The sequence below is a fragment of the Vanessa atalanta genome, chromosome 12 (genome assembly GCF_905147765.1).
Source record: "Vanessa atalanta chromosome 12, ilVanAtal1.2, whole genome shotgun sequence".
NCBI classification, from domain to species: domain Eukaryota; kingdom Metazoa; phylum Arthropoda; class Insecta; order Lepidoptera; family Nymphalidae; genus Vanessa; species Vanessa atalanta.
Genome location: NC_061882.1, coordinates 10,228,689 through 10,243,370, shown reverse-complemented (window position 1 = coordinate 10,243,370; position 14,682 = coordinate 10,228,689). Strand labels below are relative to the sequence as shown.

The following is a 14,682-nucleotide window of genomic DNA, read 5'->3' as shown; positions in this document are numbered from 1 at the left end:
AAAATAAAGTCACTTTCCGCTGTCTGTTTGTCCCTTTGTATGCTTAGGTCTTAAAGACTACACAACAGATTTTGATGCGGTTTATTTTAAAAAGATAGAGTGATTCATGAGAAAGGTTTATATGTATAGTACACTGATAGTTTTAGAGGTTTCTAATGTGATGTCGTAAACAAACATCTTTTATGCGCTTACATTTAAACCTACGATATAGATCAAAATAATGTACTACAGTATTGTACACCTTAAAAAGGTCTACAAAAAAGTTTGCGATGTTATTTGTCTATTTATTAGGGATAACCCACAATAACCATTTTTGATTAACCTTTACTATTTACGAGAAATAAAGGCTTATTTACGAAGCGATTTTAAGCAAGACAGCATTAATCCTTATCCAATTAAGTACCTACCTTAAATACATTGCGAATTTCATATAGATCAATATGGTTCTTTACAGCATGCAATTTAAATATATATATATTCGAAGATATTACAGATTTGAAATGCAGGGACTATCTATGCAGTGGTAGCGGTTTGTATTGTCTAATGACAAAAAAGCTGTGAACGTTGTGTATAAAGGATTACACGCGTGCGAAGCCAGGGCGGGTCGCTAGTCTAAGAATAAAACATACAAATGGATTTACAGAAGTAGCATAAGGTGCAACCGAAGGGCTTATCGCTAGAGTTTTCTCTTACGGGCAAATTTTGTGCAGAGGACACATGAAATAAAAAAACCTTTAGAGCTTTCAATAATAACGCTGATAATAATCAGCATTATTCTAAAAAAAAGGAATTAATGCAATCTTATACAAATTCGGGGACCTAAGCGGCGATTTAAATAAAAAAAAAATATTTTCATTTTTATAGAATTCCTAATATTCTTTTTCTTAAATTGGATTTATGTTTCTACAGTTTATATTAGAAGTGGGCACAACAAATGCCGAAGGGGTTGGTATCGATCCTGCTATTTTTATTAAATGCTTTGGTAGTTTGTATGTCGAGGGTCTATTAAGGGTAATTAATTGCCAATAAAAATAAAAACCTTTTTACGGCATTAAACTTAAGTATTTACGAAAAATCAACCACTAACACCTCGTTAACATTTTTCAACCATTCTTTGTTGTGCCGATTATAATACCTAAATATATCTTATTCGCGCCATATGTTATCATAAGTTTATCATCCAATTGTAATAATATAATCAGGGCCGAGTATTTTCGCATTCGCAGCCTTGTTTTGTAACTCAATTATTAGATTTATTTTAAAACAATAAAATGTTATTATATTTGCTGAATACGACATGTGGTTAACTATAAATTTAAATTATAAACAGCCAAATTCCTCAAATATAAGCAATAGCTTTTTTTCATAAATCTCGTGAGGCACAACTTTTAGTGTGGCATTTTAACAAGTCAATCAATTTTAATATACCGCTTCCGCATAATGAAGGTCGTATATATAAACTAAACATTAGCACACCGTAAACAAAGCTCGCGCTTAGCCGCTACCAAGTTTTTTTATTTAAATTCATCTTGTCCTCGGAAGAGATAGGTTGTAAGGAAACCGGCTCACAAGCTGTGTAATTCTGTATCTCAGAGTATATAAGATTTATGTAGAGATACGTATTTTTTTCTAATATGACCTTAACGAACCAATTTAGAAAAGAGCACAAGATTAAAAGTTAAGCATTAATAAGCATCTTGGTTAATATTAACCAAAAAATTCCGTAACCGTTAAGATTGCAAGCTGACGTTATAACTTATATTACGTGTTTGTTTTCGACAGTATTTGTTGACTGACAGATAAAACAAATGTTTTGAAAACATTTTAATGAGAACTTTATTGCTTCGTTTGATATTATTTCAAAATCCATAAATCTAATTTCTGTTATTTTTTGGTTCATTCAGTATCATGTAGATGGTATATTTATATTTATTTTGTCGAGATGTAGACATATTTTGTGATCCCTTTTATACTATATTCAAACAATTCTATATATTCCAGAATTTTAAAGATGTTTTGTAGTTCCTAAATAGATTTAAACTTATTTTTGTTAATTTTATTTATAAATATTATTTTTATTAAATTATATCTCTTTCGTCCTTAGTAGTATGTTTTAGCCAAATTAGTATGAATATATAAAAAAAAATAAAAAATTGTTAAGTAATTAGTGTAGATATAAGCGACTTGGTGTAATTACTGTAATGCTTATATTTTTCAAATAAAGAAAAAAAAATATATATTATTATTATTATACGACGATTAAATAGAGACAATTATTCATAAGCGAATTTTCAACATTCATTCAAAAGTAAATATAATAATAATAATTTACAAGTATGTCGTTATATTATGTACTTATTGTGATTGTGAACTTAGAGTTTTTAATTTGTAATAATATGACGATACACAACTAACTTTTATGGATGAACATGGATTCCAATACTTTGATACTTTCGTTGTTTTCAATATTATTTTTTGATTTAATTATAATAATATAAATAATTAATTCTAAAAATTCAATTTCATTAATGAAAGTGTCTAATTATAATTTAAATACAAATAACAATTTATGACGCAACTTGCGTACGTTCTGCAAAAGCTTCGATAACTAAATGACCTCTTCAGGCCCCCCTATCGTCATAATAAAAACAGATAAGATTTGATAAATAAACAGTAGTAAATCTACGTAGCTAAATTAATAGCAATTTGACAAATACATTTAATTGCCGAGATCACTACGTAAATTAATTGATGTGACGCAAATTACAAACGAGAACGAATTTGAATTGATAATACCCATAGAACTTGTTAGTTAAACCAGCTAAGGTGCCATAACAAAACATACTATGTGATCAGCTGTAGCAGTAGTCATCAATAACGCGCATTTAAAAATTGCAATAATGCCCCTCTAAATATTTGTGTAAGTTTCAAGTTATTAGAAAACTAAAAATGGTAATTACAATACTTTCCCACAACTGTCATAGCTTGGCTCACGTTTAAGGAATTTTGAATATGTCACTTTTCAAAGATTTCAAACTCATATCTCCCGCTCTTTTTTGCCTTTGTTGATTGGACCATTAACAATAATACCTAATCGATAATCTTTGTAATTTAATGTTAATAAAAACCTATAATAAAGACAATAAAATACGTTAACATCTTAAGGTAGAACAAGTATATATTTTTAACATTCGCCACTTGTTTCTTTTTCCTACATAGTTATTAAAAATAACTAATAATATTGTTTGTTTATCTTATTAAAATATTAATTCACTATTAGCTACATCAAAAACGGTAAAAATCTTTCGTAAGTAGTTAATATCCATTTATGGAATTAAAGTTGGAAAAAATATTCTTTATTATAAAAATATATATTGTACTGATAAAACTGATTAAAAATAAAAAAAATCCGGCTACATGAACCGGACCGGGACCGATTCATTGAAAAATTTAAGTCGTTAACTTTTGACCAAGTCCATTGTAGTGAATATGACTCAGCTGAGTAACAAGTGATATTGTCCACAGATTGACCAATTAATTTTGTAGCATATTGATTAATTCTCTATTAAATGTCTCATAACCAGTCTTTTTAATAAAAATAAGGAGGTCAAATCACATATACACATTCTTTAGTAACCAATTAAACCTAAGTTACTATTATTTAATAAAAATTGTTTCCGAAGCAATTAATACTGTTCTTTCTTTATAATTTTAGTTTCGAAAAACCCTCTTAATAGTAAACATAAGATTTGTTAACACTTGTGGATCTAATGAAAATAAAACACACTGCAATAATTACTACACTTCAACTTATGATATTCGGACAGCGTAACGTTGTGAATGGAAATTATTAAAATAACCGAATGAGTTCCTTTGGCGCATCCCACCTTTTCAATGACATAATAATCGGAAGTCAGTTTACAACTAGTAAGTTTATATTATTGTATATAGCGTAATTTAATAATATGTAACGCTTGACTAAACCAAGCTAAGCCTTGGAATTGAATAGCCGACTCATTCTTTTCCGAACGTTACTTATTAGTTATGCAAAAAAGACTGTCGCCCATGGTAACCGATATAACAGAAAGAAAAGACGGTCGATATAGCTACAAGGGGGTAAAATATAACGGAGTTGAAAAAATATAAACGATTTATAATAAAAAATATATAAACCAGTTGTTGTTATTGCCTTTCGTTTCAAATGTGATGATTAATGAATTATAGACATAATAAGGTATAGGTAAATATATCACTAAGATACATATAATTGAGAGTAGTTATTATATGCCACAACGGTTGGGCGCCATATGCTACTTATTAAAATATTTCATGGTCTTATTAATTTTAGTAGGTACCCTTTATAAGAATTAAATGTAATATACTTCCGGCATCCAGTATACTAGCAGCGCCTCAGTGAAAAAGCAACTGAACTTGTGTTGTATATCGATAGACTATCGAGAGTATTGCAAAAACCATTACTTTTAACCTAAATCAATAGTATCAATAGTATTGATCAAACGATACTATTTTCATCCTGAATAGTTTTCGAGGTCAACTATCGATAGTTCTGCAACACTGAAGTGAACAACAACATAAAATAGGTACCAAAAGTTTTGGTTCACTTTGAAGTCAGAGCAGTCATTCTTGTAGTATTCCATGGAGCTTACTAAATTCTGTTTAAAAGTAATAAAAAATCAATAAAACAATTTAGTATCTTAGACGTAATTTATTACAGATTAATGGGCGTGTGTAGTGGCGTGGTGCGCTTGTGCAGCAGCCTTCCTCATCTGTACCAACACGTTGCTCATCTCTTCACGCTTCCTCTTAGCACGGATGTGTGTGCCAAGACGACGCTTCAAGAATTTCAGAGCACGCTTGTCTTTTGACACCTGAAAGTAACAATTTACAAATTATGTATATGTTATCATACACTCCAATCTGTCTTGATAGTAAGTAAAAAATAGCAAGACATAGTAGACGCGACTACAATATAGTGCTCTTTCTATGGGTATTAATAATGAACAGATTCTGATTAAAACTCAGGACAGATTTGATTGCGACTTAATTTTTTATCATCACCACAAAAAAAAAACACAATTAACCAATTTATTATTTCAGAACTCTTGATTTTAACAGACAATAAAATAGGAAACCTTACACCGTTAAGTTTTTAAATAATAATCACCATGCTCAAATGTTAGCTATATAAAGTTCTATATACAACATTTACTTGGTGCATGCATAATTTTGTTTTGTTCTGGTTCTTTAACAATTATTTATTGTTCACATCATATATTCTAATCATAAGTGGAAAAGCCAAATAAACAATTTAAAAATATGCTATATATTCGGTTAAGAGCTTTAATAATATATGATATTCAGTATAGATTTTTGAAAAAATTGTTTTGTGGATTTTGTCTACTTGTAATAGGACCTTAGGAAGTTAAATTACAGTTGATATAAGTAATTAAGTGGAATAATGATGTATTATAAACATAATAAAAAGAAATAGTATTCAACTGTTGGTTAGTAGTGCACAATATAGCTGAGCTATAAGCAATCATCGCATGAAATATGTAAATTTAAAATTAGTTTATTTCTTCTTCAATTGGAATAGACTATACATATGGATTCCATACGGTCTATGGTGATTCTACTGTCTTGCATTTCATACACATTTATTATAAATCATATTTTATTTATTATTAAAGATTACTTTCATAATCTATTTGATTTTCAAGTAATTATATTGAAATCTTTAATATAAAATAGTAAAATTGTTGAATTTAATTTGTTGAACTTTATAATGTATGTTTAAATTTATTTTTGCACAATAAGGGTAATAATTCATAACAATAACAAATAAAAATTACTATATTTGTTCTTAAGCAAGCCACTAATGTTAGGATTGACTGGGTTATAAATCAATAAATTTATTTTGGGATAAAGTTGTATTACTATATTTGAAACAGGATATTTACCATGTTTTTTATTTTTATTTGGTAGAGCTTGATATTTCAACATTATCTATGAATGTCTTGTTCGAGTCTCCACCAAATAAAAATAACCATGTTAATTTAAAATCTTATATAAAATTGTTGTAATTATTAATTGGTTAAGTAAGAGTTCACTTTAAATTTTCCAATCACAAGAGGATGTGAGCCAAATACACAACATTTGTCATTAAATTGATGCAATACATTGGCTTTAACTATCTATGATATTCATTTTGGATTTGTAAAAAAATCGCACTTTAAACATTGAAGATTGTTCCCAAGTTTGGAAGTAATATTAAAGTGGATATAAGTAAATATACATTAATTAAGAACTGTAAGTATTTTACATTATATGAATATGTAAATATTTGGAAATTTTACTTTCCACTATATTATATACATTTAAATATGAGTGTTTTTAGTTTCAAAAGAAATTTATAGATATTAATATGCACATAGGTAGATATTTTAATTAGTCACTTTAACATATACTTTATAGTGAATAAAAAATTACCTTAAGCAACTCCATAGCTCTCTTCTCATAGGGAGCATGTCCAACGACTTCACGGACTAAGTCACGTACAAATTTTGAGTGCTTAGTTTGTAACTGAAAAAATAAACACAACACATTAGCAATTGAATGAAGCCTATATCTTAAAAACAAAGTTTTGCATGTATTCATAGCGAAATATTAACATTATTTAGCGAATGCTGTGGTAACGTTAAGTTGGAGTTGGATACAAAAGTTTTAGAGGTTATTATAAATGTATTTAGTATACATTGTTTTCAAATTGTAAGACTAGTTGTTAAATACAATTCACCTAAGATATGATATAGTATAATATAATTGCTTATTACCGTAATTAATTAATGTTTATAAGTGTCGCAAAACACGAGATAAATAAATATATCTTAATATCTAGAAAGGAAGTAAAAAATTCACAAACTTACACCCTTTAGCCTAGCAGGTCTGATCTTGATTGCTTTGTCTGTAATCCCCTTTTTACCAGCGGATATTTTAGTTGTTTTGTGGCCTTTTCGCAGACCAACTGCGATCTCAAACCGGGGTGCCATGCTGAAATAATCAAATAGGTAACGGATAGGAACAAAATATGTTTTCACAACAATCACTTATTATATTAAAACACAAAAAATCACTTAAAAACTCAGTGAAATTTTACGATTATATTGATAATATCAAGTAAAAATTATTTCACGTACTTTCCGGATTGACAGTTTGTACCAAAAAGGATTATTAATTTGACAGTTGAATGGAACAGATAATAAATAAAAAATATATATACAGGCTAAACCAAATGCTTAACTGTGAAATCTTAATTCTTAAACATGTATTTATTAATAATTGTATAATCATTATTCGATATATTATAAGCCGTAAGTATATAATCTATATCATAAAAATATTTTAAAAATCATTTATTTTTATTTCTTTATAAAATAATAGCGATTATGTTCTTAATCTAAATATTGGAGTTTGGTTATATTTTAAAATTTTGTTCTTCTGTATTTTATTTATTTTAGTATTATAATTTAATTTTAGTAGAACCGATCATTAGCATGTTTAATTATTTGAATTTAAAGACAAATATATTATATTTTAAGGAAAATTGTATCAAAATATGTGTAATGTAGGTAAATTTTAATTTTTAATTATTACAAATTATATATTTTATAGAAAATTGATATTAAAATACTAATAAACTCAATATTATTAACACTGCAAAGATATTTCCGAACTACAATTTGAAAATATTTTTAATTATTGGTCCAGGGTCCTGCAATAAGTAGCTGCTGTATTCGATAACACATAAAAAATATTATTTATACCAAATTGTTATACAATTCTAACTACCCTCGTTAGTTCTTCTACATAACTTTTATATTATTATTATTATTAATTTCAATATTAATAGGGTTGTTGTTTGCCTCCGCTACGGTTAAGTCTAATTGGAGTTGCCAGGCCTGACATCTTTTTTTATAATTTGTTTCAAAATTCCATAATCCATATGACAATGACGTTTTACTGTATCTGTGTTTGAGGTTATATTTTGCATTTATTTTGATTTAGTAATATATAAAAACAGTAAAGAAACATGGAGGTTGGGGCTGTTAAACAAGCTTTTAACAACGAGGTAAGTGGGAAATACTTAATATAGAATTATGTCAATTATTTACTTTATACATAATGTACACTCATACATGCTTGTAGTTTCATGATATTGTATGGTTTTTCAGATTATTCTGCTCAAAAAGAATTTGAACCAAGCAAAAATACAAACAATACATAAGCTGACGAGAAAGGCAAAGACTTTAACTAATAAAAAAGGCCCAGAGGCTCTTAAAGATAAACAGAAAAGGAAAGCGGAGTCTGCAGTAAGAGAAGTGCTCATTATCAAGGTAAAAATTTAGTTATATAGATATATATAGATAAAAAAGCTTTGAGTTAGTAAATATCGACTTTCAGGCAGGATATATTTTATAAATTTAATTTTATTGATGTAACTTTGTATTTCAAATGTTGGAAGTGAGTAACTACTGAGGGATATTTGCCATTTCTTTTTGTGAGTATCTGTATTTTTAATCAGTCTGATTGTTCTGACATTTTGCAAATCCTTTTAGCGCCACTGACAATAAATTCTAGTATAGTCTAGTCTATCCAAGGAACAGATATTAATAACCCTTAGAATTGTATATTCTAATCTATATATGTAATTTGCTAAGTTCTCTATTATATTGTACTCTACAAACTGTTGGTTTTTTAAGATCTTGACCTAAGTCTGTGTGTCTAAGTTGTATATTTCAATTAGAATAGGCTATCGGCGATTGCTGTCAGTTCTAAGTAGATTAAAAAACTACACAGTATATTATGGCATCTAACATCAAAATATTTAATCTTACAGAAAATTAAAGCAAGAGATATAGCAAGGTTCATTGTGACACACACTGGGAATCTAAATGAATATTTAAACAAACCAGTTGTAGATGAAAATAAAGCATGTGCTCGGTTACTTCTACACAAAGCATTGCAAGAGAAATACAAACATATCAGGGAGAAGTTCATAAATATATCAATAAAGGACCTATTTATGTCGAGGCAAGAAAGAAAAAATCTAAAAAAAGAGGAAAGAGAGAAACAGAAGAATAAAAAGAAAGGAAAAAATAAATCAAATACTGTTCATGTTGAAGGCGAATGGGATGTAGAAAACACAGACAAAAGTAAAGAGGCATTAAAAAAAGGAACACTTAAAGGTGATAAATCAGAAGATGATGAAGCAATGTCTGAGGATGATGAAAAATCTGAAAATGATGGAAGGACAAGTGAAAATAGTAGTACATTAAGTAATCAATCTGATACAGGCGACCACTCTGATGCGGATGACCACTCTGATGCAGGTAACCACTCTGATGCAGGTGACCACTCTGATGCAGGTGATCCATCTGATGAGGAAGTGGAAGAGTTAAATAATAAAGAGTTTAATGTTGAAGACAAAGATAGTGACTCTGATGACATTAAAGATAAAAAAATATCAAAGAAAGTTGTGATAAATGATAAAAAGAATAAAATAGACTCATTTAAGCCTAGTAAAGAAACTTTTGAATTAAAAATCAATGGAAGTAAAAAGATATCTGAAGTTAAAAATAAAAAGGTAGATAAAAGAATCAAGGATAATAAGAATAAGAATTTAAATGAGAAACTACATAAAAGAAAATTCAATAAAGAATCTGATGATTTCTCTGAAAAAGTAACGAAAATTGTAGATCCATTTTTTGTAACTTCTACTGGTGAAAATTATATGTCACTTGTAGAGCCAAGGAATCCTGACGAAGTTAAAGAAGTTCATAAAGAAGGTAACAGGAAATACAGAAGAGCAGTAATGTTTGGGCATGTACCAAAAATAAAACCTAGGAAAAACAATTATCAATCTAATAATAGTTCTAACAAATATGAAAGTTATGAAAACAACAAATCTAGCAACAAAAACAAAGAATTCGGGAATAGACAAAATAATTTAAAACGGCATGAAGATAGAGGACACGATAAGAAAGAGGAAGTCCTGGAAAAATTACATCCTTCATGGGAAGCTAAGAAAAAGCAGTCAGGTCTATTACCTTTTACGGGTAAAAAAATTGTATTTGATTAAAATAAATAATTTATTGTCTTAAATAAAAAACTTTAATACAAATTATTTTAAACTTTTGCTTATTATTTAAAGGCATATCCAGAATAATGTTAAAAATGATGAAACTCTACTACAAATAATTGCATATTGATGTAACCTGTAAACCAAATCGGTGCTACCAGAAACTACGAATAATAAACAAAAGACAAAATATGTCGAGGGCCTAACAAAGGGCTTATATGTATATAAAATTGCAGATTGATAGAATGTTAATCTTAACTATTTAATACATATCTGATATTTGGATAATTTTTAAATATCATTTCAAAAACAGGAACAATTACATCGATAGATATAGTCCTGATAGATTTTATATGGTTTCGAAAGCATAAGACACTCGTTTCAAGTATATCTGTGACGCCAGTGATTATTTTCTTTTAATACACGCAACGTCTCACAGATCATCGGGGATAAGCTTTTTTGACGTGTGTATTATCCTATGTATGTGTGTATGTCTAATTTAATTTTAGTATTGAATTTCAAAATGTCTTAGACATTATTCGAATCTACTAATCTAACTGTCAAGTTGTTGGAAACGTTTAATACTTTGCCCGATTACTTTACATGCAAATAATGTTATTATCTTAATCTTAATATTGACAAGCAAACTCGCTAAAGATATTGTGAGGAATAAAGTACTTACAATACAAACAATTTTTACACAATAAAAATAAAATAGTAACAAAAATATTGAATGGATAATAATTGCCTATATACATAATGCATAATAATAATAGTATATTTTAAAACTATATACTACATACGATAAACTCAACACTACCAAATTCATTCAAGGACGGAGTGATTCATGAGTAAGGTTTAGCTTTATATTTCATTATTTTTTATTTGTAAATTGGCTGAATAATAATACGATTGTCGAAGTCGATGGAACAAAATATGTCAACCAATAGTTATTTATATTGTGATATGAACGTTTTAGATCTTATTCTGCCTGTGCGAAGCCGGATCTGTAGCTAGTATATAATATATGTATGGATAATAAAATGCCAAGTTAGTTAAGCTATCACCTACCCAGTTTTCATGGCTGCTCATCCCTGGGTCTCGAATATTGTGTCAGGTTATTAAAGTTTTTATCCGCAATGGTAAAGCTCAGCGAGTTTACTAATTCAGTAGATGTAGGTACCGTCTTAATAGAAGAAAGATACCTATATACCTAACCTATCCCATTCGTGGAATATTTATGAACCGTGGAATATTTACGTTCCTTTTTGTATTATTCTCAAATATGTTATGTCGTTACCAGATTGATTGTAACACAAACTCCCAGTCAACGTTATGATGCACAGAAAATGCTAACGAAGTTTATAGTTTCATTTGGTTATTACTCAATTTTATTTGAAATAGAAAAGAAAAATAAACTCAGGTATAAAATTATGTGAAATTAGTTGAAAATAAATCCAATCATTCACACTTACTTAAGCTATGAAGTCACCATCGCTACTTATACTTATTATATTTAGGTACTCAAGTGCAGGAAGCGCCGTGCTGTATAGTTATACACAGCAATTGTAATTGATTTATATTAAAATTTACCATACATTTTGGCACATAGGTTAATCTTGTAAGGCGTCAGGCTTTACAAGATTAACACCAAGACAAAGTGACACCTAGAATGTCATCTCACCGAAATATATTATGTCCAAATCCGTAGTTATCGCCATTTGGGCGCGGGGTACAATATAGCAGGGCGTAATGTAGCATTCCTCACGTGTGGCGCGATTTATCGTCACAGCTAAATTGCGAATGCCACTTGCATAACCGACGTGTGAATTTCATGGACGTTATACCTGCTTTATACCTAAGATTTGACCTAACAAACGTTTGTAATATCTTAATTGTTATTGCTCTGTAAATCAGTACATTCCAATGGTTTGTTTGAACATAAATATCGTTGATTATGGTTATAGCATTGTTGTATGTGGTACCTTTCTTGAAATTGAGGCTTTAATGCATTTGCTATGCATGTTGTTTTATACGAAATGCATGTAGCGTTGTGTTTAGGTTATGCGAGTAAAAAAGGTCTATAATTGTACGAATAGCTGCCTCAATTATTTTTTCTTTTTCAAATGTTATTACTATTCGATTTGTTAGTCACAGCGCAAATCTTTGCCTTTCTTACCACAGTCATTCCATTTATTATGATACGAACTAATAACTACAATCTACATAAATATAAAAAAAAAACTGATTGAGAACATACACGACGTAGCTACAGCCTAAATCGTTGGGTGTTGGGATGAAATTTCGTGTAGGTATTCTTAACGTGGTGAGGGGATAAATGGGGCATGAAAGTTGGTATGGAATTTGACATTTCTGATGTTAGAGATATGGAAGTTAGTATTTAGGCTTCTATTGATGAGATAAAGACAGCTATTAAAGATTTTTTGAAAATTTATCACCTAAGTGGGCGAAATTTAGAATGAAAATTTGTATTTGTATAGACGTTCGTAATTTTCGAAAGTTAGATACATAGAAATGGTTGCAAGGTTAGTAATGCTTTTTTGAAAACTGATCACCCAAAATAATTCATTGTGATTTGATGCTGATAAGTTTTGAGGGACCATTTATATTGTATAAATCCGGACAGTATATATTGTTACTAAACTATTCGTCTCGTTAGTGCCGACTTAAGTATTCTCCTCTCTATTTTTCTTATTCGCTCTTTGTTTTGGAGCCATTTTATTCTTGCTGGCTAGTTTGATTTTTAAAACAGTAAAATATGTTTTAAATCTTATTTTAAAAATAAAATGGAATTTCCGTTTCAATTTCAGTCTGTCCCCAATTTTTTTGACTTTCATTTATTCTTTTAACATTAGGTGACTACTATTCTCATTTTATTAAATAATTAATTCAATAAATATTATAGTCACTGTAAACGAAACAAGTGGCTAACAATATGTATCTATATATATATATAGTGTGATTGTGAAGTGAACATGTTCTGACGTCTGTGATTGGTTCAATATAAGCTTGACTTTAACTAGATGCATATAATGCATCATAGTACAAATCATATCGTGTTCATGTAGCGTATAACTTGCAGGTATTACATTAGGCGTTAAGCGTTCGTGTCAGCGATCCTGTGAAGTCACGAAATGCTGACAGTTCAATAATACATGCACTGGCATGTTCTGGACCATGATAGTTATATGCATGCATAATGACATTTTTCTGTGGTTTTATGTGAGTAATAAAAAGCAAAGCAATTTATCTTATTAATTTAACAAACGTAAAAGTTTTCTTACTCCATCACACTCTAACAGATTTATGGTTTATAATAAAATTGGTGAAGATATTATTTTTCCTTCTTGTTCGAAGCTACCGTTAATGAGTAAAGCACTTTTGGCGCTGTGTTTAGCGCGGATTTTAAATTATTCAGATCGAAAATCATTGATTGTATTAGGAAGGTCAGTAGGAGTACTTCGAACACCTTAGAGGTGGTAGAGAAGATGAAGTCGGTCAATAATTTCAAGATTATGACCGATTTTCTACATAATCCGAGATATCTGAGAGATCTAGTATGCACGTAGAATAAAACGTAAAAGCATGTAGTTAAGATGATAAAAAGGATAAGCAGGTTGCTAAGTTTTGGAATCTGCAAATCTGACGGTGTACCGTGCGTCCTCTGCACCGTTTATCGTTATAAATATTTTTTCCAAAGTAATTCGTTTTCATTATAAAACGTGTGATAAGCAATTGTAGCTTATAATGAAAATTTAAAATTAACATGCTGTAGTATGCAATTCCTATTAAAACGAACACACCTACGTGTTCACAGTTCACTCACTGCACTGTTCTGTTTTTTTGCTCTTCCAAATTACATTAGGATTCTGTGATGAAAATTTAAATTTTGAATTCACATTGAATTTCCAAACTAACATTACTCGGTGGACCGAATAACTGAAAATAAACATATCCGCACGTAAAAAAAGTCCGAACAAGTACAAGTTTTTACTTAATTAACTTATGTTTATAATTGATCTCATGCAAAAGTGAAAGAAAATGTAGAGAGAATGTATGAGTCCGATCAAATTTCACTACAGGGGAGTCCACCCAGCCTGGCTGATGTGCTGGAGGCCTTTAGTACCCAATTACTTATTTTGTTTTAATAGTGTTAAATTCAAATGTTAGTTAGGTATGATGTCGTCCTTAACAGTTTTGGCCAAGGCGACTAGTCAAAAACTAGTCTAGCCAAATGCAGACGACATATACTCGTATAATGCACAAAGTTTGTGTCAATTCTAGTCTTATAGCACAAACACTTCATTCTTCTTCTTGTCATTTGACAAGGCCGAAAAGAGTTCAGGGCAGGACCAACGGTTTTACTTGCTTCTACACACACTGCCGAGTTTAAAATTTCGTGACGCTTCTGAGAACTTCTCGTTGGGAAACTCGATAAAAGTCTTAATTGGCCAGAATCGTGGTTTGAACAAGGATCTCGGAAATTGCACCTTTATAAGCTA

The 14,682-nt window shown here is 29.6% G+C and overlaps 2 protein-coding genes across 3 annotated transcripts in view; one reads left to right on the top strand and one right to left on the bottom strand.

Moving 5' to 3' along the window:
* Positions 1–4,711: 4,711 nt before the first annotated feature.
* The window catches only part of LOC125067711 (60S ribosomal protein L36), a 24,594-nt gene continuing 14,623 nt past the window's right edge, over positions 4,712–14,682 (bottom strand). Inside the window, exons 1-4 of one of the 2 annotated variants that reach the window (XM_047676436.1) lie at positions 7,218–7,333; positions 6,948–7,071; positions 6,511–6,603; positions 4,712–4,889 (exon numbers count right to left, since the gene is read on the bottom strand). In XM_047676436.1, the coding sequence (XP_047532392.1) occupies positions 4,737–4,889; positions 6,511–6,603; positions 6,948–7,070 (369 nt within the window). In that variant the 5' untranslated portion in view covers position 7,071; positions 7,218–7,333 and the 3' untranslated portion in view covers positions 4,712–4,736. Of the gene's footprint in view, positions 4,890–6,510; positions 6,604–6,947; positions 7,072–7,217; positions 7,334–14,682 lie in introns of those variants that run through there. The other variant, XM_047676435.1, reaches the window with a different exon arrangement.
* Positions 7,949–10,159, top strand: LOC125067710 (myb-like protein X). Its single transcript, XM_047676434.1, has 3 exons — positions 7,949–8,149; positions 8,253–8,414; positions 8,918–10,159. The coding sequence occupies exons 1-3, from the start codon at positions 8,111–8,113 to the stop codon at positions 10,157–10,159; spliced, it is 1,443 nt and encodes a 480-aa protein (XP_047532390.1). The 5' UTR covers positions 7,949–8,110.

Coding starts and splice junctions, on each gene's coding strand:
- LOC125067710 (XM_047676434.1), top strand. CDS start 8,111: ATGGAGGTTGGGGCTGTTAAACAAGCTTTTAACAACGAG. Junction 8,150..8,252: donor AACAAGCTTTTAACAACGAG/GTAAGTGGGAAA, acceptor ATGGTTTTTCAG/ATTATTCTGCTCAAAAAGAA. Junction 8,415..8,917: donor GAGAAGTGCTCATTATCAAG/GTAAAAATTTAG, acceptor TTAATCTTACAG/AAAATTAAAGCAAGAGATAT.